Source organism: Euwallacea similis, chromosome 4 (assembly GCF_039881205.1).
Source record: "Euwallacea similis isolate ESF13 chromosome 4, ESF131.1, whole genome shotgun sequence".
Taxonomy (NCBI): domain Eukaryota; kingdom Metazoa; phylum Arthropoda; class Insecta; order Coleoptera; family Curculionidae; genus Euwallacea; species Euwallacea similis.
This window is the reverse complement of record NC_089612.1, coordinates 4,259,084-4,285,920: the sequence shown is the minus strand read 5'-3', so window position 1 is coordinate 4,285,920 and position 26,837 is coordinate 4,259,084. Positions and strand designations below refer to the sequence as shown.

The window sequence follows — 26,837 nt, the reverse complement described above, 5'->3', positions numbered from 1 at the left end:
CATCGTCATCTGATTTTTCGATTTCCTGAAAGGCATTCGTTATTTCTTCAATATTCATTTCTTCTTCTAAATCTGTATGCTGTAATTCATTCAACAACATCTTGTCTTGTCGCATTTTCGCAACCTTTTAATTTTTGCATTAATTCAAATAAACTTTTCTCTTGTTTTTTGTCTCGCTGTCAAAATTTGAACAGGACATTTCTCCACGGTTTCTCAATTTCAAAGCTAATTTATTTAATGCAATATCGTCTTCACTGTCATTATAGTTCTCAAAATCAATAACTTTTGACCAAGATTTTTGAATAGTGGCACCAAGCACAGAATTCCAAGTTTGACTTACCCAGTAAATAACATTTTTCAGTGTAATCTTTGTCATCCCACTGATAATATCCTCTTTTTCTGTGTGTTCTAACAAATGTTCAAGATATAAACGCCTATAATTTTTAAAAATATTTTCGAGGACACCTTGATCCATTAGTTGCATTGTGCTAGTTACATTTGGAGGAAAAAATTTTACAACAATTTCGCTCATGTGAAGTCTTCTCCAGGGTGAAAGGGGGCATTATCCATTAACAAAATTGCTTTAATAGGAAGACGGTTTCTGTTCAAAAATTTAGTCATAAATGGCACGAACCCTTCTTTAAACCAGTTAGTAAATAAGGTTGCATCTGTCCACGCACTCTTCTAACTTTAGCAATAAACTGATAGGGCTTTGGGTGAGATGTCTTTTAAAGCTCTTGGACATACAGACTTGTCAATCACCATCAGTGGGACTTTGTGCTTGCCAGATACATTGGAACATGTCGTTATAGTTAATCTTTCCTTACTTTGTTTGTGCTCAGGAGCTGATTTTTCCTGTCGAAAGGCCAGTGTTTTTGATGGAAGCATTTTATAATTTAGACCAGCTTTTTTACAGTTGTAAAGATCACACGTGTATCCACAATCTTCGATTTGCTTTTTAAAGTTCTGCTTAAATTTCTCAATTGATGACACATCAGCAGAAAGTTTTTCTTCGCATAGTCAGTTGTCGAACACCGCACTGTTTTTTCCAGTGATCAAGCCATCCGGAACTAACGGTAAACTGATATATCTCTGGGAATTGCCTACTAATCATTTGTTATGGAATTTCGCAAAACAAAATTCGGGAACACTTTGGCAGATATTTATTGGACTAGTTATGAGACACGCCTAATCGTTTACAAAATTAAAATGATATTGGCATTAAAGCAACAAGTCAATAGAGAAAATTAAATTTTAATGAGCAAGAGTTATGAGGGAGCGTTGATATTTTTGGGAGTGTCCATTTATAAAAGAGAGTGTTCCAATCTTCCTAGTATCTAAAGTACTAAATCTAGGGGTCAGCACCCATAGGCATACTTCGATTTAAGGTAATTAACAGGGTAATCAACAGTTGCTAACTTTCTAACCCCTTAAACCATAACATTTAAAGAGAATGGTAACAATGATAATTTACGAGGGTGTCACAGCTATACAGATTTTGGCTAAACATGGATGATTTAGACCTTCGTCTTGACAAAGAAAAAGGAGTGAAAGTTTCTTTATGCAGGGCAACTCTTATTAGAAGATAATGGATTCCCAATATATGACCATCTCGGGCATATTACTGACATAGTGACCTTAGGCGTAGCCTAAAGATACATTACATATTATTGCTTTCTGTTATAAAATTGATCTTGTTAAAGGCACACCTTTTGATCTTTGCTGGTTAAACCACATGATTATAGCTTCGTTAACCTTTTCTGTTAGGACTTGCGACGTATTGTTTTATTACGGATTATGGTTGGGTTATTTATTAGTTTAAAGGTTCAAAGTGAGTTTAAGAAATTGATGTTACGCCCATAGACAATCCCAGCCATTGGGTAATACTGTTTGAATTCCCAGCGCTTAACACCCATCTTCGGTTGAGGGAAGTTATTTTATGATTGGGATTTCCAGCACTATTCTTTGTCGGACTAACATTGCGAATCTAAATTAAAGGTACCGCCAAACGAATACAATGGCTGGGCTCCAATAAAAGCCCAGCGATCGTGCCTCTAAGTGCTACGTTTTAACGCGACAAGGTAGCCTAGAAGCCGCTAATGGGGCTTTATCGGGAGTACGTCTATGGGTGTTACACCTCCGTATCAGTACTTAAGGAGGGTGCGAAACTGAAGAGGCTCTCTTTTCTCGCTATTTCATCACGGACTCGTGCGCGTTAGATTCTTCTCGTCAACATTCTTTTAATAACGTATTTCTCGATATTGTATAGTTGTTAAATGTTACCAATAAACCTTTGTTAAGTTAAGAAGGTTTAGTTTCTTTTATACGCGAAGACAGTGTCTCTGAGACTGCGAACTCAGGGTAGTCCTTCATAATCGATCAATCCAGTCCACGATCTACGTAGTTCACGGTTATCGTATCAAAAAGGGGTGAATCGACCCAACCACGTACACGCGCAAAATTGTGGACCAAACACACATCACCTACTAGTCAATTGTCAAAATTTTTTGGCTATGCCTCCCAGCGAAAGATTTAACAAAGCCAAGCAACTGAAATTGTGTTTGAATTGTTTAAAGTTAGGGCATTTCGGAAAAGATTGTTGTGTAAAGCATTGTACTAATTGCACGACTAAGCACCACACATTGTTGCACTTTGAATCTATAATAATAGGGGGTAAGAGACGATCTACCATTTGGAGGAGAAGTTGGAACATCGTATCTCGTTGTCTGCACTAAGTTCGGAAAATCATGTTTTTCTGTCTACAGGTAGAGGTTCGTAGTGCTGGGGAGCGCGAGTTAGATTCGTGGTCCGAAAAAGACCCCAAAAAAACAAATGACTTCGAAACCAGATTTATTTAAACGGGATTAAACACGTACGGTCAGACTACCGAGAATACAAAAAGCCCTGCTTCTTACTGCCACTTCTTATTTATAGTTAAATTACGTATGACGTCACAGTATTGACGCCGCAGTTACGGGGATGTAACTCGCGTTTGAAGGTGCGCGTACTTTTGGATTCGGGAAGTTAGTCGAATTTCATTAGTTCTTCGTTGTGTCAATGGCTAAAGATAAAGATAGACAAATTCGAAATGCTAGTCGGAGGATTGGGATTAAAGATGTCGGAAATAACACACAGTTGCAACGTTGAGGTGTATGCCCGACGCAAGGGTTACCAAGCTTCTTTGAAATGTTTAGTTTTGCCCAGGATTACCAAATTCATTTTTGGTGCTGTTGTGTCAGTCGACTAAACATTCCTTCCAACATTACATTGGCGGATCCAGAATTTAATAGGCCTGGTCCCATAGACCTTTTAATAGGTAGTGAATTGTTTTATAGATTGTTGTGTGTTTGTCAAATTAGTTTTGATCCGAATAATCCCATTCTGCAAAAAATTAGGTTCGGCTGGGTTGTCTCCGGGTTGATGATGCAGGCTGACATCAGCAGCATAGTCTGTAATTTGAGCATTAATTCGCGGCAGGTTGGCCGTGAAATCTAATTTGATTTGAAAAGGTTTTGGGAAGTTGAGGATAACTTTGCTGAGACTAAGGCCTGGTCGGCTGAGGAGTTCGCATGTGAGGAGCACTTCCAAAGAACGCATAGGCGTTCATCCGACGGTCGTTTTATTGTTGCTATTCTCTTCAAGCATCCTGTCACTGAGTTAGGTAATTCGAAGGAGAAAGCTCTCCAAAAATTTCTGTCGTTGGAGCGTAAGCTCAGTAAAGATCAAGGGATGAAGGATAAATATTGCAAATTCATTCATGAGCATTTGAGTCTGGGGCACATGCCTTGGGTGCTTGATGAGGATGATAGTGTCTCCTACTATATGTCTCATCATCCCGGGATCAAATCGGAAAGCTGCACTACCAAATTAAGAGTTGTATTCGATTTTAGCATGCCTTCTTCAACAGACAAATCCCTTAATGAGTTGCAAATGGTTGGTCCTGTAATCCAGCCTGATTTGTTCGATATTTTCATTAGTTTTCGTGAATTTCGTTTTGTGGTATCGGCGGATATCGCAAAGATGTATAGGCAAGTATCGATTGAGCCTAAGCAATGGGCGTACCAAAGAATTTTTTGGAGGGAATCGCCCTCAGCCCTTATTGAGGTTTTCGAATTGAATATCGTAACATACGGTCAAGTTAGCGCCAGTTTTCTGGCCGTGAGGTGCCTTTATCAAACAGACGAGGAGTGCGAATTTGATGTATCATCGATAATAAAATCGTCGTTTTATGTTGATGACTTCCTTCACTTAGTAGATTCGATTGAAAAAGGAGTCAAAATCGGTAACACGGTTTCAGCCGCATTATCGGGCGGCGGATTTAAATTGAGGAAATGAATTTCTAATGAACCTGCAATTTTGGGCTCCGTAAGTCAAGGAAGCGAGGATATTCAGGTGTTAGACTTCAATGGTGACGATAGGGCCAAGATTTTAGGATTGACTTGACAGTGTTCATCTAATATTCTGTCCTAAAAAATTCGCCTTTCTGAGGGAGGAGTGAAGGTGACCAAGCGCACTATCTTATCTTGTATTTCGCAAGTCTTTAATCCTTTGGGTCTGCTGTTTCCTCCAATAATTGTCGCTAAGATCCTCATTCAGAAACTTTTGTTGGAAAAGTTACCGTGGGATGAATCAGTCCCTGCCCATTTACATACTGCTTAGGTTAAGTTTCGTAGTGAGTTGCCAAGTCTTAACAAAATTAATATTTATCACCACATCGCATGTTTGGACGCTGTACGCTATGAGTTGCATGATTTTTCTGACGCCAGCGAGGCAGCTAATGGTAGCGCTGTTTACGTCAGATCTATCGATAGAAACGGTGATATAGCAGTGAGGCTATTGTGCGCCAAAAGCAAGGTGAGTCCATTAAAGTCTCTGACCATTCCTCGTTTAGAGCTGTGCGGCGCATTAATTATCGCCAAGCTAATGAGCAAAATAAGAGCTTCCGCTACATTGCAGTTTGATAGGTGTGTATGCTGGTCGGATTCGTCTATTGTCTTGAGCTGGTTAAAGATGTCTCTCAGTAGCCTAAAAATATTTGTTAGCTCCTAGGATACCGGAGATCCAATCGCTTGCAGGGGAATATGAATGACGACACGTTCCCACGAAAAAAAATCCTGCAGACCTATTGTCGAGGGGCGTATTTCCCAATAAACTTATCGAACTGAGCCTTTAGTGGAATGGCCCTTCCATTCTTCATTCTGTGGAACGTCATTGGCCAAATACTTTTGAAGGACCTAAAGAAGTGCCAGAGGTGCATATTCGCGCTCGTGTCCGCGGGGAACTACCTCTTTGAATACTACTCTGATTTTAATCAGTTGATTCGAATCACAGCATGCATGCTTCGTTTTATTCGCAATTGTCGTTCGAGGTCGCTGAAACGGGACGTCTTAAGTGGCTCATTTTCAAGTTTCGAGCTAAATGATGCGATTAAAACATTAGTCAGGATTGCCCAAAGGGATAGTTTTCCGGATGAATTTGATCGTCTCATCAGGGGGATCGCCTTGAACTCAAAAAGTAAAGTGCCGAGCTTGAGTCCGTTCGTGGACAGTGAGGGCGTAATGAGAGTAGGAGGAGGCTGGGAAACTCACCTTATCATTTTGATAAGAAGCTTCCTATGCTCCTCTCCCCCAAACATCGATTATCGCGGATGTTGTGCGAGCACGAGCATAAAAGACTAATGCACGCCGGTCCTCAACTATTGCTCTCGTCCATGAGGGAAAAATTTTGGATTGTCGCTTCTCGTAGCTTGATCAGGGCTACCGTTAGAAATTCTATTACTTGTTTACGATTCAATCCTCAATGTTTAGCGCCTATCCTGGGTGACCTTTCACAAGATCGCTTAATTGGTGAAAGCGTATTTTCGGTGGTAGGAGTGGACTACATGGGTCCTCTCCATATCAGGGATAAAAAGGGTCGCGGCTCGAGATTGTCCAAGTGTTACGTAAGCGTTTTTATATGCTTTGCAACGAAGACTTTGTACAGGGTGTCCCATTTTCGTTGTAATCGTGGGATATCTCGGTTATTAACAAAGATAAAGAGATGCGGTTTTCGCGAACCTTTGTCACTTTTTAGTGAAACTAATGATGACGTTAACAGAATTGATCCAGCTATCTTAGTTTTTGCACTACAGGGCGTTTTTGAAAATATTGCATTTTGGGACCCCCCCCCCCCAAATAGTTTGAATATGTGTTAAGTTATTGAAAATGTATAAACGGTGTCGGATAGAGATTTTTACGAAGAATCCAGTGGCATACTCAGATTTTATTTATAATTCTTAGTTTTCGAGATATGTACCAAACTTATGTTTTTTTAATGGGACACCCTGTATATTTTTACTTATTTTGATTCCCCTAATTTTCTTCAATCCAAAGATACTAAACTCGATATGGTTATTTCAAATAATAATGTCAATAATTGACATTTTCTGAAAGAGAATATTACGTAGTGTGTCATGATCAAGAGTCAACCATATTTAAAACAATAGAATACGTAACTTATCTATTGACATTTACGATTGTCAGAATTTAATAATATAATTGTAGTTGTGTTAAAGTTACCTTTGTTGTATTTATATTATGTGAGCCAATATGAATGATAATCAGCAATTTGAAAACTATGAATATTACGATATGCTCCTAGTTTTTGCAATTTGTCAAGAGAATTCCAATGAAGCATCTGAACTTTATTTTAACAGGTAAATACTAGTTAACTTATTTGTTAACCGACATTTATATCTTTTCATTGTCTAAAATTAGGTATCCAGAAAGATGCTAACCAAATAAAATAATTTTTTCGAGATTACGGCAAAATTTAATAAACTTCGGATCTTTTAAAAAACTCATAAAAATTTTATACAATAAAGAAAATAGAAATAATGAAGAAATTAACGTTTTGGCCTGTGTCAATTTTGAAGAAGTAACTTCATGCAGGAAAATTGAATCCGAAATTGAAGTCTCAAAAACTAAAGTGCAAAAAATTTTACGTAAACATAAATTTAAACCATAGTAGACCCATAGTAGAGTAGTTCAGAATCTGCATCTTGGAGATCGTGAGAAACGCATTAGATTCTGCCGGTATTATTTAGAAAGAGCCAATGTTGATCCAAATTTTTGTCGCCAAATTATATGCAGCGATGAATCTTATATATCTAATGCTGGAATATTTAATATTCATAATACTAGATACTGGACACGTCAAAATAATCATGTGATGCTACCTCGAGGGCGGCAAGGACGATTTGGATTTAGTGTGGCGTGCTTCATACTGGGAACTAGGGTCAAATATGAAATCTTTGAAACAACACTGACTGCAACACAATATGTAGAAATATTACAAGGCATATTACCTGAGCTGTTAGAGGATACCCTTTTAGCTCAACGACATGATATATTTTATCAGCAAGATGGAGCCCCGCCTCACAACTCAAGGTACACAAAGGCGTTTTTAGATGAATACTTTCCCGAAAAATGGGTAGGGACGCATGGACCTGTGCTTTGGCCACTCAGATCACCTGATCTTTCAGTCTTAAATTTCTTTTTATGGGGATATTTAAAAAACAGGATTTATCGAAGACAACACGAAAATATGATTAGTTTACGCGTTGCTACAGAGGAAGCTTTCCAATACCTAGAAAGACACCCGATAATAGTTTTAAACGCGTTAAATAGAATATCCAAACTATGTCAAAAATGTTTAGATGTGAACGGAAATCAGTTTGAACATTTGCTTTAATTTACATTATTATGCAGTTAAAAAAAATGGTAAATTTATTATTGTTAGTGATATATTCATGTTCCAAAAATAAAATTATACGTTGAGCCCTTTTATAATTCATATTGTTACTTAGATATTAACTATTAATATAATTATTGACAATTATAATTGTCACTAATTATTTTGTTTTATATATGGCCGCCTCTAGAAACTATCCTCTTTCAGAAAATGTCAATTATTGACATTATTATTTAAAATAACCATATCGAGTTTAGTATCTTTGGAATGAGGAAAATTAGGGGAATCAAAATAAGTAAAAATATTCAGGGTGTCCCATTAAAAAAAACATAAGTTTGGTCCATATCCCGAAAACTAAGAATTATAAATAAAATCTGAGTATGCCACTGGATTCTTCGTAAAAATCTCTATCCGACACCGTTTATACATTTTCAATAACTTAACACATATTCAAACTATTTGGGGGGGGGGGGTCCCAAAATGCAATATTTTCAAAAACGCCCTGTAGTGCAAAAACTAAGATAGCTGGATCAATTCTGTTAACGTCATCATTAGTTTCACTAAAAAGTGACAAAGGTTCGCGAAAACCGCATCTCTTTACCTTTGTTAATAACCGAGATATCCCACGATTACAACGAAAATGGGACACCCTGTACTACAGATGCATACATACAATTTTTAAAAATTTTTTGTGATACTAAGTGAAATAAAAAAACTTTTAATTTGTTAGCTTGCATTTATTTGTTTTTTTTTATCACTTTTTAAAATTGTTTCGCTTATAATGGACTTATTGAGGTAAACCCCTGAAGTCCATTATAATCGAGTTTAACTGTAATGGTAAATTCTGATTCAAATACTTCTGATGATATGTTGAAATATGTTATTAGTAAAGCACAAACCAGTCATGAAGTAGTCTAAGAAAATTAGTAAACCTGAAGAATCATCAGAAGAGTCTGAAGTTGCAGAAGAGAGCTCTAAGACAGTTATGAAGCTTCTGGAGAACTTCTGAATGTAAAGCTCAAATGTATGTACAAAGTTCTTAATTTTTTTAACTTGCTATAATTCTTTGTTTTTTGGTTCAATAAATGCATTTCAAATTGCAATCTTAAGAATACTACTACTGATGATGATGGATCTTCTATAATCACACAATCTGAGCTTGAGCTAGTTCCAACTATTTTAGAATCTAGGTAGGTAGTGCCTTAAAACAATTTTGAGATATGTATTTTTTTATGTAGTGCTAGTATTTCCAGTATTGATAGAATTTACAATTGAAGTGGATCTAATTTTTCCCGAATGCCCTCTATGTGCTGAAATCTCTGAATCCTTAGAACAACTTAAAAACCATATAGATTCATTTCATGGAAAAAAAGTTATTTCAGTAACACCTGATAATTCTTCTCAGGTATCCTCAGCAAAGGAAACTTTTTTAAAACAAAATCCAAAAATTAATCAACATAATAATCCTTGTATCAATAGTATTAATTATGAAAATACAGATAATCAATCACAGCACAGGGCTTCAAAGAAAAATTCCAATATATTACATCAACTTGCGCATTACGTAAATTCATACTAACAATAAAAAGCATTTACTCCAAGGGCTTTCTTTTAACTAGGAAAATATTCCTAATGCATTAGACATTAGAAAAAGGATTGCGAAAGTTCGTAAAAAGGAGACTGAAGTGATTGTAAAACCGTGATAGTTGCTAAATAAATATTTTCGATTGTGCTCGTAATTTTATTATTATATTGTGAAGATTTTTATATATTTTTTTTATTTCCCGGAAAATAAAATACAAAAAAATAAACCTTAAACGATTATTCATTTAATCAAATATTGGCTCTTAAAATTATCACAGCCTTGGATGCAAGCGAGACTTGTATTGCGCATATTAGTGCTAATAAAGCCCCGTACCTGGCTTACAAAATAAACTCTCTAAAACTTCTTTTCCCCTTTATAACTTGGCAGTAGCCAAACCTTCTTTGATATCCTCATTAGCCCTGAGACGGGATATCTTCGAAAATATTTAACTTGAAATTCCCTCCCTATTTTCAAACCTAACGCTGGCAGATGCCCTGTCTAAATACTACACGATGTAATCTTTTTAACTAAATAAATCGGAGTTTATACGCACTTTTCTGTTATCCAATTTTGAATTGTGCAGCAAGGTCGGAGGTATTCCTGGATACAACGTAACCATAACTCCAATATCCCTGAGCTGAAATCAGCAAAATATAAACAAATTATTTCACAAGTAAATTTCGCACAAATTTAACTGTGCGGCACTTCTTAAATGTTGGCATCAGTGGCAAAAAAATTATAATTAAAAAATTAAGTGCAGATAGTTTTGGTGCATAAATCTGCTCCTCTACAGTTTATAATAATTTAGTTTATCGACTATCGTTGCTTTATAAATCTCCCCAAACTTTAGTTCAGGTACTCTCTCGCTACTCAAATGACTCTCTATAATTTTCTTGGCCTCGTTCATAGCAGCCTGATTAAGAGTAAAAATCTGGAAAGTTGTGTCTTTGAGTTGCGATGCTTGCACTCCAGTTTGAACAAAAAATTTCTTCATATTGATTCCTCTTACACCCAATAATTTTACCCTTTTATGAAGTTCCACCTTCAGCTTCTCTACCACTGGCCAGTTTTCTTTTTCCCCGCTTCTTGGCTTGTTTAAGCACTGATACATTTTACAATGTTTCCGTGACGATTTTTAAAAGCAGACCTGGTATTTAAGTGTCGGCCTGTATCATCGTAAGGCCCTTAAAAGGTCCTGCAATTACGCCAAAGATTGAAGTAAAACCTTAAAACATTTTGGGCAAATCACCTTTAAAATTCATGTTACCCAAGTAGTTCTTGATGTCGAGGATGTCGATGAGGACTTTATAGTCTTCAATTGTGTTTCTTTTCTTTGTCGTATCGTGTAATAAGGCCGATGACCATACCCGCAGCCGAAGAACGCACAGAGACCCCTGCATCCATAAGGGCGAGGTTCCTACAATATGTAATCGTTATTGAGCTTGAACTTTAACTTATTAAGTTTGAATGTCAAAATACCTTAATAATCCTTACGATTCCAAGGAAATGACAAAAGTTTTATGTATTATAAATGAACCAGTGATTTATTTCCAAAATCTATTTTGAGAATAACGGCACACACACAAGTAGAGGTTGTTGAAGCAGTGGAATTGCACACTATTCTGAAGTAAAATTAAGTAAGATTACTTTCGTCTCTACAACAGTTTTTCCTAGGTTCTAAAGCTGGTAACAGATTTCTCAATTCAAGCCCATAGTAAAGAAAAATGTTATTCTCAATTGATCTATACTGAGTGCAATTCCATCACTCTAATAACCTCTACTAGCTTTTTTTTCATGTAGGGAAGGAAAACCTTCATAAGTACCCGGCCTAGTGGTCTGGCGACCGGGTTATGTGGGATTCACCCCCCTGAAGGGAGGGCGCCTAACCACAAAAAACCTCTTCTCTTCACCCGAGTTCCCCCCCGGAACTTTTTCTTTTCTTTGCTTCCATTTTCTTCATCACTTATTCTCCTCCTTGTCTCTTTTTTCTTCTACATTTTTTCCTTGTCTCTATTTTCTTCATCTTCCACTTATTCTCTTTCGTGACTCTTTTTTCTTCTTCCACATTTTTTTCTCCTTTATGTCTCCTTTCTTTTTCTTCCACTTATTCTCTTCTTTGTCTCTTTCTTTCCTTTCTCCACATGTTCTCTTCTATGTCTTCCATCCTCCTGTTCCTCCACTTTCTCACTTCTTGGTCTCTTCTTTCTCCACATTTTCTCTCCTTTGCCTCTTTTTACTTCTTTACTTCCTATCTTCCATCTCCCCCCACCCCTGTGTCTCTCTTTGTCCGATCCCTCTTCCAGGACCCGTGTGGCACGGTTGCACCCACCGGCATGCCTCCTGGGGTCGCAAGGACCCTCAAGCCCTCCCACCATATCAAGGTGGAGACACCTCGGGAGGGAATCTCTACTAGCTAGTGGGAATGCAACGTTTCCAATTAAAGCGGAAGGCATTGTTGTCAAACTAAAAACTTATTTCAAATAAGTTATGCACTTATTGTTTGACCCTAATACCTTAGAAATAAGCCTAAGTAAGGTAAAAGGAAAATTGCTGGGAATGTAAGAAATAGACTTTTTTCGCCAAAGCCCTGTGTTCCATTTCTCGTTTACCTATCAGCCCTCTTCTACTCGTTTCTTTGGTGGCAAAAGGTAAGAATTCATAATGCAGGATTTTTTTTTCTTTAACACCACTAGAAAAACACCGCTATAATTGAAGTTAAACTTTTCACGTAAAGTTTACCTAGTGATAACACTTAAAGGATCAAGTCTTATAGCATTCTCTTGTGAATCCAAAGTTACAGTGCATAGAACTTGAGTTTGCCCCCTGTTGAATACTGCAGATCCATGTAAAGGCTTATAAAGAGAGATAATTGAAATTTCTTATCTAATTAGCTGTGAAAGGTCGTGTATGGTTAAGGGGTCAATTCGGTCACCACGGGCGATCGATTTGAAATTTTTACCAATTGTCCCTATCAATCAAAGGACTTACCACATAAAATTTCAACTTCCTAAGTCTCACCATTTAGGGGTAGGACGGGGTTGAGGGTGAAAACTTTAAAACGCCATATCTCGGGAACTATTCATCGTACAGCGTGGAGCAAAATGGTACGTCCTTCAGTAACCACCTTCTTATTTTCTCATACTTATAGATTTATCGGTTGACGCCAAAGGGACGAAATCTCAAAAAAAAAAAAAAAATGTTGGTGATTTTAGAAGAGTTCGCACTTTGGTACACTAACCATTTTTGCACACTGTGTAGAGGGCCTCTCGAAGTATCTACCCACATTGAATCAGATTTGTATCAAATTCAGTATTTGGGATATAACGATTGAAAATATAGGTATATAAATATCAATAACTTATAAGTCTAAATCCATATAATTCATATAACTAACGCGGCAAAAAACAGCATCAACACCAAATGACTTTGTTATACAATATATACAGCATAGAGCCCCTAGAGCTAAAGTGATGGGCAAGTAAGTATAATTATGTACCCAGAAAGAAGGGAAGAAATTTAATGTTTTTTGAGAAGACTGGTTATTAATCAGGTAGGGTGGTGACGTCAGCGTCTTCATCCCTATCACTGTCTTCTTGGACACCTACGAAACCAGTGTTCTTAAACATGTTGGTTAAAATCTCGGCCGGGTTGATAATTCGGGCTAAGTAACGAGCATGTGATAAATAATAAATAATTGCAGCCACATGAGAACAACAACCGACAGCACCCTTTGCATTCGCGCAATCACAGCAATAGCGGCATATACCTGCTACATCATTTCATTTTAGCATATAATCGACGAAAGAGGCGTAGATTTTCCGATTACAATGCCTAGAACGAGATTGTATTCTCAAAATAGTTGCATTCTCTTTCAAATAGTCAACATTCAGGGAACCATCCTCGTTCGTTATCTCTGCTAAATACGATTTAGCTTGGCCCAATTGATAAATACCTGTGAAAAGTAATATTAATTGAGCTTCTGTTAATTGAGGGAAATCCTTTATTGCGTCTGAAGTAATCCGTCTGAAAATAACTTTCTTACGCGTCTATTTTCTTGTTTCCACTTCTTCCGCCAAATGATTCGGTGTATCTACCAACGCTTGCATCCTTGCGATGATTTCTTCTCCAGCGTCTTTATCGGAAGTTAATCGTTGCCCAAACTGATTTTGTAAAAAAGCCGCGATTTTAAAATACTCGCCTATTGTCGGGACGATCTTATTATCTATTTTCTGGTCAAGTAATTGATATTTTTGTTTCAAAATACCGTGAACAGCTTCAACGACCCATCGGACTTTTGTTATAAGTCTCGAGCGATTGGTTTCTAAACTCTAACTGTTTGCGTTTGCCTCTGAGAGCTGGCATGGCTGTTGTGTATCCTTTACTGTTTAAATATTCTATTACGTCCCAAAATCTTCTGTCCAGTACAAAAATATCCCTTGCCTCCAATAAATCGGATAATCCCGTATTCTCAACTTCCAGAATTGTTCTTAAAATTCGCGCATTATTTTCGTTTGCGCCGAACGGTCCAAGCATGTCGACAACAAAACCACTAGTGGTACATATCGTGAATGGTTTACATAAAGGTATTTTCTTTTGACCAGAAAACGATCTCCTTTGATATTCATTGTTTGTGCTTTTCTGATGTCGAGCATAAGTGCCATCACATATCAGAATTAAATCCTCATTATCAGCTTTAAGTACTGTTCGAGCAATTGGACTCGTTTTATATATAATTTTTCCCTAGTCGTATTTTGACATCCAAAGTGTTTAGCTAGAATATCTTGGACAAAAACACGTCTCACTGATTTAAGATATTCCGAGACGACCCCTTTATTGGGCAAATGAAGAATGGAAGCAATTAGTTCATGTGAATTACCGGTTTTAAGTTTGAATAAAAAGGTAACGATGGCCTGTGTGGTGGTTCTGTTACAAGAATTTCTAAGAGACGTTAACATTTCTTTTAACTGCAATAAATTCTTCCAAGTCAAGCTTGTGAAAAGTCTTAATTGTGTTTCGGGCATAGAAAAATCCGAGATTTGATCAAACAAACTTTCATCACAACTAATCGCTAAGTTTTCCATCATGCAAGAGAGCTCTTTCGATGTGATTTCAGAAATATTTGAATATACCTCGATCTTCATTAAATCTTCCTCAAAAAATGAGTCGAAAATGATGTGACTTCTACAGCATCTATCGCCAATTGGAATAAACAGTTTTATCTTCGCGTAACTGGCAACGAACCTTCTCGGGAATCAACATTAAATTGGAAGTTGTATTACCATCACAAATGATGCAATATTTGTGAGTTGCAATGGTGCGATCGATTTCCAGACTAACTAATTCTTCGGCCTGTTCATTAGATGTTAAATTATATTTAACTTCAGGATCACGTGTATCGTCTGTATCGGAATCATCGCTATTCTCGTTGATATTAATCCGAATCGCCTCTTCCACCACAGGATTTTTAGAGATGTCATTAGGAAGTCCAGCGTTTTGCTGAATTGGGATCAGCATTCTTTACTTTTTATAAAAGCAAATGCGACAATATCCGCACACGGTGCGATTCTGTTGAACTGCAACACAGAATACTTTTGAATATAAACGGACGTCTTCAAGAGTGTTGATACATTTTGCCTTTCCAGGCACTTTTCTCCAGGCACGTGAACAAATCACACACTTAACATTCAGCGACGCTGATGTGGAAAGTAATGAATCATTAGATTCCATAATTTAAAATAATTGTAGGTTTTTCCAACGTTGTCTAGGGTTTTAACAATAGGGTTTATTGATATTAACGGATACACTTTGAATTCTACTTGCGGATAATAGTTCTGGTGAGCCACTCGAAAGAAAGAGAGAGCTCTCTAGCTTCGGGGTGCTCTTAAATACTAAACTAAGGGTAATGAAACAGTATCGTACCCTGGCTAGAAAGCAATTACCGACTTATGACACCACCTACGACGTTACCGTGGTACTGATAACACTTGGTCGGTACATTTCCATAAATGCCGACAAAGGGCGGCTATCTTTTCTCACAAGTACCGATAAAGGGTGGTTAGACGTTAATCATAAAATATAAGAATCGCATGAAGATAACGATTGCGAAACCCTCTTAATTGACGAAAATAGTTCTAACCAGGTTGCGACATACATAGGCGTCCTATAGGGGCAACATCAACCCCCTCAAAACTCTTTCATCTTAAACTAACAGGCCTAACCTAATTAATAATATTAGCACTATCACTATATAAAACTCAAAGATTTCCTGATCGTACCTCGACTTTGTCGTAAAAATAGAGAAGTTTTTACATATATGCAAAAGGGTTAGATCTATTTGACCTTAGAATCCCACATAAATAATAATTTAAAAAACTGTGAAAAACTAATCGAAAATTGCCAAGTAAATATACACACCACTAGGCACAATAGTTTATTGCTATGTGTACAAGTATACTAAGGCCATAAGTGAGAAATTTTTTTAAAATATTTATTGCGATAAATACTGTTTTTTTGCATCGTGGTCTACGTACACTTTGAATCGCTATATCTCAAATACTGAATTTTGTACAAATTTGATTCAACGTGAGTAGATACTTTGAGAGGCCTTCTATACAGTGTGCAAAAATGGTTAGTGTACCAAGGTGCCAACTCCTCTAAAATCACCAAATTTTTTTTTTTTTTTGAGATTTCGGCCCTTTGGCATCAACCGATAAATCTATAAGTATACGAAAATAAGAGGGTGTTTACTAAAGGACACACCATTTTGCCCCACGCTGTACGAAGAATAGTTTCCGAGATATGGCGTTTTAAAGTTTTCACCCTCAACCCCGTCCTACCCTTAAATGGTGAGACTTAGGAAGTTGAAATTTTATGTGGTAAGTCCTTTGAGTGATAGGGACAATTGGTAAAAATTTCAGATCGATCGCCCGTGGGGGCCGAATTGACCCCTTAACCATACACGGCCTTTGAAATTATCGCTGATTTGGAAAACAATAGAGGAAAATCCTGAAAATAATATTACAAAAATTGACCACAAATTTATGGTGTCTGGTCATTCGTTCCTACCAATTAACAGAGATTTTGGGATCATTGAGAGAACAGCAGCAAAGTCGGCTCTAATATACACTCCTTCTGATTAGGTACGAATTATTCGTAACGCACGCTAAAATAAATTCGACGTGTATAAAATGCACAGACAAGATTTTTCCTCAACCCAAAAATTTAGAAAGCCAGATCACAAAAAGGAAATTTAATACTGTTGGGACCGTTACTGAGCGTGGATCTCGCGCTCTCTCGTTCACGGTACATTCGCCACTCGGACGGTCTCTCTCTCTACCACCGTCTAGACCTTCCCGTGTTCTCCGGCGAAGTCTGGAACGTACCTTTCTAGAAGGACTGCCGAGAGACGTAAAAGGTCGTCGTGACGCGGCACGGGGGGAGTTTTATTCAGTAGCGTACATCGAGGCATAACATAGTAAGACAGTGAACGAGTTCTAGTGCAGTGTAGTGTTATTTAGTATTTAGTGTATTTTTGTATTGTAGCGTTTGTATCCATTAAAGCTTTATATTTGTGAAGCTCCCAGACTCAACAAATACCAACAAAATGCCTTTTAAATGGTTATAGGTTCAATGGCTGCGATTTGATAAAAACTCCCAATGTGATTATATATAAGGAGACATTAAGTCATATTATGGAATTTAGCAGCTTAGATCTGAAAAAATCAAGCAAAGGTAGAACCCGAACTTCTCTCTCAAATGCTGTACATATGTATGCATTATGTAGGTAACGACTAAGTTAACACTAGTAGGAAGGAAGGAACCGATGTATTAAAGAAGAGAACATAAGATCGAATGAATATTGAATTTTTATAGGAACCAATACTGAATTTGCTACAAGAATTAATATAGCATTTTTTGTATTTCAGGTTTCATGTGTGTTTGGAGACAAAGCTAATTCGAAGCTCTAACAGTCATCCTAGTTAATTGGATTATTTACGGAAGTAGGAAGTAACAAAGGAATACAACATACACACAACAACAAAACATTGTTAATCGGGTTCCCAACATAAAATAAACGGTAAGAAAGCTTTCAAGTTTACATATTCATTGCAAATATTGAAATAGTTGCCTGCATCAGTGCGAAACTTTCTATTAATAATAGTTGTAATACATATTTTCAACAATTTAGCGAAGGAACATTTTTCACAGCGGGGTCGTAACTTGATGGCTATGACTATTGTTCAAAAGAGAATTAAATTTATTAGATCATTAGATGATTCAGAGGTGAGTTTGTATAGAGATAATAATAATAGGAAGGGTTGTTTATTAATTTTATTTAGTGTAAATCTATGTGTTTGGAGGTAGCGACGAGGTATTCCGACAAGGGGACGCTCTTCTCTAGATTCTAAACCAGTGTTCTAGAGACTTAAATTTGTTTTATTTTTATTTCACAGAGAAAAGAGAAATCAAATGTGACATACATGTAAGATTTTGGTTTTCGTAAAAATCAAACACCATCAAATTTCTAATCCACTCCTTTATTGTCAGCAAACACTCAAAGGAGTTCAATAAAGACTGAATCCCGATACAACCAGTCATAATCACCTCCGACCGCATTCTTTCTTTTTGAGAAAATTGATAAGCGACATTCCAGCCTTTTTCCCACGGGTACCAAACCCTTCGCCATTTTTCTCTCCCGTACGTCAAAAGAATTCAAAAACAACCCTCTATAATTTTCAGATAACATCAATTAATCATCTTAATAGAAATAAGGAATGCACGCAGGTATATTAATCATGAACGTGACATGAAATTCTAAATTCTGAGAAAGCCGCTTGCTTTTTTCGATGAATTGATTTTTGAAATAAGAAAAATAATTGTTTAGTGCAAATATAAATATTATCGTTAAATAAAATGAGGGAAATGTCTGTGGAGTTATTGATTTTTCGACTTGTGACTCCATCTACGAACTAGGATCGTGAATGCTAGTGGATTTATTGATTTTTAACTTTTGGCGTCATCTGTGAACCAGAATCGCCAACACCTGAAGATTTCTGTGGTTAGGGTTAGCTAAAGCTCTATCTGTTAGCTACGTCGAGGGTTAAATTCTAATAGATAGCAACGTGGCAAGGGCAACTTCCCGCCCAATTATCATCAATGTTATTAAAGATAAAAGAAAATTATAGAACTTAATTATTACATTATTTAAATAATTAACTTATTCGTACTCAGTAAATGCATCGACTATCTGCAATAAAAGGCCCAAGAAGAAACGAACCAGTTACATATACCTATTTACAACGTAAAGAAGGATGAAATAAATAAACCTTAAATCCCCCTATCCTTTGAATAATTATTTTTAACAATCGAATTTGAGAGGTGGAAGATTAGGGAAAAGTATTACGAAGGTAAGGACTAAGCTAACATTAATAACTTTAATAGGAAGAAAAGGATAGACACGTTAAATGAACAGAACAAGAGAAGCTCGGAGCACACACCAGTAGATCTGGAACAAGGCTTAAGCTTGATTTATAGATGTCAAAGAGGGCTAGTACGAAGGACGGAGAGTAGTGAAGTTACACACTCAAAGAAAGATGGTTTGTTGCTATAATAGGTAAAAGGTATTTGGCATAATGTAAGATAAACTAGAAATTAAAAACATGATTACACCACTAAGCCGATACTTCAGGTCCTTGGATGGATCTCCAAAGAGTAAGGGGAGTAAGAAAGATACAAGCAACTTTGGCCGAACCTTCCATTCAAAGTTGAATTGTTGCCATGGATGCTTGTTTATTGTTCTACACATTTAGCTGTTATAAAAGGTATATTTTCAGCAGGTAATATGGCTGGAAATTTGACTTGAAAAAACCTAACTTGCTAACAAAAAGGTAGCTTTTGTAATTATTTGAGTGGAATGCTTTATTTATGTCATTTCAGAAAAAGAACATCATTTATACAGACATACAATACGTGAAAATGATAGAAGGAAACGGTATACTTATTATACTTGCTTGGACAAGTAAGAAGCCATAGATATGTGTCGAAGTTTGGATCATGGCAATCGAAGGGTTTATTATAAAATTATTTCTTTACAAGGTAAATTTACATGTGCTCTTAAGAGGAATAGGAATTTGTTTCTAATTTATATAGGGTATCTCAGAACTGTGGGATCAAACTTTTAGGGATGGTTCAGTGCAACAACAGAAGACATTTTTAGTATAAGAACCCACGTCCAGAAATGTCTCCTTAAAGCGCTACACCCTTAAGAAGTTTTAAGACCATTATGTGCAAAAAATGTGTTTTATCAAGTTTTGGTAGGTTTTATTTTTATTTGTTTGTACAAAATAATAATTGTTGAAAATGTTGTTCTTGACAGTCTTAAAGCTTCGTAAGGAGGTAGCACTTTAGGGAGACATATCTGGACATGAGTTCTTATACTTTATACTAAATGTCTTCTATTGTTGCTCTGAAAAATCCCTAGAAGTTTGATCCTATATTTTTCAGACGTCCTGTATATTGGACGAGTTTAATTGTGGGACTTGATTAGGAATGTCAGGTATTTTTCGGTAGTAGAAAGAGATTTCACCAATTTATAAAAAAGGAGCAAAAAATGATGAAAGGGATCAAAGGAGTGGTAAGAATAGAATGCAGAAGACTTTAAAAATTAGGTCTCATTTTGGAAAGGAACATGAAGTACTTATTTGGAACACGAAACTACTGTGTAGGGTTATTTTATTTCAAATTTGTAACTCATTATAGTAGTTTGTTTCATTTACAAGTACCATATTGGTCCGATGGGCATTTGGACGTTCACAGTGCAGGTTAGCCATTACACAAATGAATATTGGAAATCGTACATACTTATAGGGAATAGGTGATATTAATGTTAAATTAGGATATTATACCATAAAGAATAGGATCATCGATAAGGAATATTTACTATTTCAAGAAGAAAATAAATATTATAGATTAATTTTTTAGAATTATTTTGATTCCCTCAATGAAAAGATAATAATAATTTTTCCGCAAATACGTATTGTATAAAATAGAATTTTACGGCCAGTTGCTATTCCTGTTAAGAATTTTTTTCTTGAAGTTGTGTATTTATAGAAAGCGAAAGGATGGGTAAAGGACCTTTTAAATTAATTTCCTTTTTAGGAAGTCGACTAATGTTACTAGAAGATACGGAGAGAGTGCAAGTGGGTGTATAAAGTTGGAAAAAGACTTATAAAGAAATATATAGCAAATAAGATCCAAAGCTCTACAGAAGAGAGAAATGGAAGGCACGGGATGTACGTAAAGTAAGAAAAGGGGATGGATTAGAAGTACACGGTGGATGCGCAAGAAGAGGAAAGATACAGGGGAGGATAAACAAGAATGCAAAGTCGTCATTTACGACACACAAGAAGGGGGGTAAATCAGTTAGCCGTATAACAGAAGAAATTATTGTGCTAGTATATTATTTATGTATTTTTCCTTATTAACTAAGTAAGGGTCATTGTTGATTTCAACGGTAAGTGTAAATAAAGGAGGAATATAAATTTTAGAAGAAATAAGAGGAGAGTCACTATATATTAATATTACTTATATTAATACATGTATCGAGTGTAATTTATGAGAAACACATTAGGAAAGATAGGACAACGGAAGTGACTTTACATTTTTTATATTTTATTAGTAGGGAATGGTTTATATAGGGTGTTACAGAATGTTGTGAGGAAAATTTAAGGACAGATTGTACACTCACAAACCTGAAAAAAAGCTCACATAAACATGGGTTCGGAAATGCTTCGTTTTTATAATACGGAGTGTTTTAACTTTTCCGTCTTTAATGGTTTATTTTACATTTATCGAAAACTCGTTGAGATATTGAGATGAGTTTTGGTACATGCAACTGTATCATTAAAGGTCACATTTACATGTACAAAATTGTTTTCTAAAGCACTTACATCAATGGCGTTCGTGCAGGCAAATCTTTATGTTTAGCGAGAAAAACTGTATGTCACTGGTTTTTACAAAAATTAGTGTCGCTTTCTTAAAGCCAGATAAATTCCGCTTAAAAAGTGCCTCTTAGAAATTTATGACGTTTATAAAAAATGCCAACTAGATTACTATTTTTTAATTACTTTAATTGTATCGATTAATAAAATAATTTTTATTTCGAAAACGGTGCGCCACTCTTAAGGAGCTACCACAAAAATGGTAGCTCCCTTAATAAGCATTTCCGGACCCAAGTTGATCAGAATTTTTCTTCATATTTTTTCTTGTACAATCGCCCCCTGACGTTTGGCCATAGAGTTAGGAAACACCCTGCATAGGTACATAAAAATAGTGTCAAACTTGAGAAGGTTATAAGGGACGGCGCAGTAAAGAATTTTTGCATATAAGCCCCTATTCGGAAATGAGCCGTTTTGGCCAAAACATAATGTTACCTCGTCGATACCAAAAGATTCGGATGTTTACTCCACTTTTATGGTGTAAAGAAAATGCAGTTGATGGAAATACTTAACAAAGGACAAAAAAGTGTTTATTTTTAATGAAATTAATTGTCTTCAATAAGAAAATAGTGAATCATCTAAGTCTTAGTATCAACGACATAACATTATGTTTTTGAAAAATTGCTCCAAGGTCAAAACGACTCATTTCCGACTAAAGATTTATGTGCAAAAATTCTTTACCGTTATGTCCCCTATAAACTCCGCAAGTTTGACACCACTTTTTTGATTCACCCTATACAAGATGTCCCAAAAATATACCGACAAACTTTAAGGGGTGATGGAAAACATCAATACAAACTTTTGTCTTTAATAAACATACGCCCATAAATGAGCCGTTCGGGCAGAAAAAAGGCAATACGTTTTAGTAATTATAATCATTTTTTGTTTTTATTGCACTTTGTTTTATCGATAAATAAACGATAGCTCACAATAATCGTTGAAAACGTTGACCATTTGCAATACGTGAACATCGCCATGGCAAAACATTGTGCATTTTCAATACAAATTTTGATTTACCACACAACAAAATTAATGTTACTATGCCAACCGAATAATGATAAAGTACGTACAATTAACACGTCTTACGGTCTTAAAATTGGCATCTTTGGAATGCTTAATTGTGATAAAGAAATGTTTGTGCTCTCCAACACTAAATATAGTTGAAACAAACCAAACATTTCAACGAAACACGGTGGTGTCCAATTAAATCGAGAATTAATTAAGTTATTTGATATGACTTAAAATATTTGTCCTACAGCTCACACGTCTCATTTGCGAGAATTAAATGAAACACTCTTCGAGACCCCTTTAAAAAAACAACTTTTATTAGAAAATAGGACCTTAAAACCCTTAAACTAAGACGAATAACTAGCTTTGACACAAACTTAGGGCAAGTTGAACAGCACGGCTTTGACACGTACTTAATATTGCATAGAATTAAACTAAAAACTACAGTTTAAAGCCACACTAAGAACTTAATAATGATGTTTTTATTCTAAGCAGAGGTATGCTTTTATATGATATTAAAAGCATATTCAGCGCTATATGGTCAGCGATTCCTTTGGTTGTGGGCTATTTTTCCTTCACCCTTAGTTTTTTCAGCGTTCTCGTTGACCATTTTTTGGAGCCTAGTTAGAGGGATGAACTTAAGATGCTTGTATTTTTTCCACTGATAAAATAGGAAACTTAGCACACTTACAATGATAATGCTACTTATGGCTATTAAAACGTAGTGCGTATTGTTGGGAAACATGTTTATTAGGTCTTCGGAATTTACAGGGTCTAAGAGGTAATCCTGAATGGAAGCTAGATTCTCCAAATGTTTGATTTGAATATTTAATGAAAATTTGTTATTTGTGCGTATCGAATTTCAGGGAATTTTGTCGTTACATTATGCATAGTCAGTGAATATTTATGTTGATTAATAATGACATCGCATTGACTTTGAACAATAGAACATTTTTCCACCTGTACCTTGGTGAATTTAAAGCAATTTTTGTAAATTACATCTGATGTTTTAATACAAATTAATAAGACCTTTTTATGTGTCAAAGCACGTACCTGATAATTATTGTGTACAGAAGCGTAAGGACAATCGTTCAAAGAGCAGCCGTCAACATGCGGATCTGAATATACCCATTTAGTACTAATCTCCTTACACTGTTTGTACCACAGTTTATTACAATAATACTTACTAGGACTAATTATAATTCGTGATTCGTTATCGGAAATCAGGTATACTAATTTTAAGTCAAAAACATCATATTCAAATATAGGTATCTTAATTACAAGAATGACCATTTCGCTTGCTTCTCGCCGAATGTGCATTTGTCAAGGTTGATAGATAGCCCAAATTCTTGCAAACAAGCGAAGACAGATTTGAGGTATTCCTGGTGTTGTGCCTCGTCCGTTGATGCGATAAGAATGTCGTCGATGTACGGAAAACAGAATTCTAGGTTTGCAAGTACCTCGTGCATGAATCTTTGAAAGGACTGGGCTGCATTCCTCAGACCAAATTGCATTCTGGTAAATTCAAATAGGCCGAATGGGATTATGATGGCCGTCTTGAGAATTGACTCTTTTGAGACAAGAATTTGATGTTAGGCGGGGTTTAACGCATCGCCTAGCTTTGTTCCTAAATCTCTGATGATACCAGCACACTCCAAGATCCGCCGATGATGATCTAGATTCAGTCCTCCGCGTCCTGGACTTGCTCCTGCTTCTTCTTATCGACTTCAGTCGTTCCATTGACTGCTCCAGTCTGCTGATCCTTTCGATCAATTGGAGGGCTTGTGCTTCCTTGACGGAGGCTTGGATGCTATAGACCTGAGGCTGAACGATCTCATGGATTCTATCCACGAGGTTCATATCTTGTCCAGGGGCTCGCTGTTTCCAGCCAGGATGGACTATATGAACGTGGGTAGGTGTTGCATCCACAGGGTCTTTAGGATGTCTGGGGGTACTGCTGCTCTTCCTAGACTCCTCATCTCATTCAACAAATGAGATGGTTTCTTGTCGCTCAACTCCACCTGCGATAGGAGCTTCCTGAATCTTTTCTTGTCTGACTCAGCAAATAGGGAGATGAGTCTATGCTTGATTTCCTCATATTTGCCGTTGGAAGGTGGGTTGTCCATGAAGCCCGAGACCTGATCCAAGATTTCTGAGTCTATCGTAGCGACTACATGGTGATACTTCGTCAGATCTACCGTTATATGCGCCAGAGCAAACTGTCTCGAGGGTCCTGAACCAGGTTTTAGGGTTCGTTTTCCAAAGCGGGGGTGCCCGTATGGAAAGCTTGTCTACCGGTGACGTTATGCTGCTCTCTTTCTCCGGGTCCGGGGCTGAGATGGTTGGGACATCGCTATAGCTTTTTCCAGTTCAACTGATTCGAGTGCTCCTTCAGGGGAGTGTTCTTTCAGAGGGATCACCAATTGTCCCGCGGTCACAGGATAGGATCGCTAGGCGTTTTCATTAGTTGTCTACGCCAACGTGAATTTCCAAACGGAATTCGTAAAACGGGAACTTTTTGAATGGTTTATTGCAACACTTAGAATAAACTTATATCTACTGTGTATAGAGTATTATTGTTACCAGTTGTTGGGGTACATGTAGAGGAGACAGAGCTCAAAAGAGGAAAGAGAAAATTGTTGGTGTGATCAACGGTTTTATAGAGTTTTGGTCGAACAATCCGGAATGTATTGCCGGAAATCGTTACGGAAAATGTTTTCCCGCCGTTGTTTGAATTCTCTACAGAACCGAGATGTTGCTCTGGTTCGCAGTGCACCGTCACTGTCACTAATAGATGGGTGACAATACACCGCGCTGCTGGTTCCGCCACACAATATTCCGAAGTCTTCCCGGTATGGTGTATTACTCGAGAGATTGCTCGCTCCGAAAACCTACACCGGCAAGTGACACTGTGAGAAAAGTGTCAATTGCCGGGTGACAGTAACGGACGAACAGAAAAAGAAGTTGGCCTTTAAAGGGGAAAACAACCGCTAAAAAATCTTTCTTTCTGCTCTGAGCTCTCTCGAGGTAAAGTACCACATCACTCTTAGTATTAATGATATCAAGCTGTGATAACTAACGCAAATAAAGTGGTTTAGTAGGAAAAGCGCATATTCAATCTACTGGATCAGTTTCTCTGTCGGGTTGAATACTGATCCTTTTTGCATTTCCACCGGGACCTATAAAACAAATCGAATCCGTTTACTCCAGGTGCACGCTACACTGTTACCGACATCGACACATTGGTAAACACACAAACATAACCCCGACACTGCTTTCTGCTATCAACAAAGTGAATTTTTTGTTGAGTTAGACCCAACATGGGAAAAGGTACTAATACTTAATTGTAAAAAAGGAAAAAAAACTGTTTTTTTTTTAATTTTCAGGTAAAATAGATATGTGCGTGGAAGATTGGATTCATTTCCAAGAACATCGCCTACATAAAATGTCGGCAGTAAAAGTACGAGTAGAAATCGAGGAGCAACAATTTTACGCTCGCTTGAAAATACTAAAAGATCACGTTGTCATGTTTCCGGATGATGAAGGAATTGACCTAATTGCTTTCCAACCACGCCAGCTCAATGGGTTCTTAGAGGTGGGAAACAGGGGCATCCAAATTAATCGACGGTTTCAGAAGCCCCCAATTAAAATCTTTTTGAGGACTCCAGTGGAGAGAGATGTTCTTGTAGAAAGGATTAAAAGCTTCATAAGGTATGTAATATTCTAACCAGTTTTTAATTTTTAATGTGCAATTCAACTCCATGTGAGGACTCAAGTGACTGGCAAATTTGATTGCTACAACTGATTGCTCATTGTATTTCAAAATTAAATTTCCAACTATCACCTACAAAAGTAGCCAACCAGTTTGAAATAAAAATCGGTTGGGGTAACTTTTTTGTCACACTTGGCTTGGATTGCTTTTTGTTGGGTTTCTTTTTTGTATTTCTCCATCAATATGTCGTATTGATGATCAAATATCATGGGCTTGTTGCCAAAAGTGACCAAGTTAAAATAGTAAGTTCTTAGGAAATTGCATTTTAATATTAAAGCTCTTTGTAAAATCAAGAAATTTTGACAAGTATATGAATTTTGGAATATAGATGTATGAGATACTGTACTTTTTAATAAACTTACTAAAATGTAAGTTTTTGAAAAAATATGATTTGGGCATTTTATAACGTAAGATAAAATAATTCAAAATTAAGTTGGTCATGAATAAAAAACCAAAATAAAAATAATAACATTACATTTTATTTTTATGGTAAAATTTTCTAAATCACTTATTGGTTCGGGTATGCTCACAGTTTTTTTTCTTATCCACTGGGATAGATTTATACCAGGCATGATATTTCAGTGGGATGATGTTGTTTAAGCATAGCTTAAGCAGACTATTTTCTTTTCAGGGATTGCTAAAAGTGACATACAATGTCAAAATATCTTTAGGAATTTCAGTCACTCTTCCTTTGCTAAAAACCCTTAAGACACGAAATTTAGGGTTGCTGTAATTATGCTAGAAA

The 26,837-nt window shown here is 36.5% G+C and overlaps 1 protein-coding gene, 1 long non-coding RNA gene and 1 pseudogene across 2 annotated transcripts; 2 read left to right on the top strand and 1 right to left on the bottom strand.

Moving 5' to 3' along the window:
* The first annotated feature begins 3,423 nt into the window (after positions 1-3,423).
* On the top strand, positions 3,424-4,335 carry LOC136408011 (uncharacterized). Its single transcript, XM_066388726.1, has 2 exons — positions 3,424-3,451; positions 3,521-4,335. The coding sequence occupies exons 1-2, from the start codon at positions 3,424-3,426 to the stop codon at positions 4,333-4,335; spliced, it is 843 nt and encodes a 280-aa protein (XP_066244823.1).
* Positions 4,336-9,579: 5,244 nt separating this feature from the next.
* On the bottom strand, positions 9,580-14,830 carry LOC136408010 (polyribonucleotide nucleotidyltransferase 1, mitochondrial-like; annotated as a pseudogene).
* Positions 14,831-18,457: 3,627 nt separating this feature from the next.
* On the top strand, positions 18,458-23,212 carry LOC136408231 (uncharacterized). The gene is made up of 4 exons (XR_010752066.1): positions 18,458-18,950; positions 19,005-19,203; positions 19,253-19,411; positions 20,474-23,212. It is a non-coding gene; the product is annotated as an uncharacterized lncRNA (long non-coding RNA).
* The last annotated feature ends 3,625 nt before the right edge of the window (positions 23,213-26,837 follow it).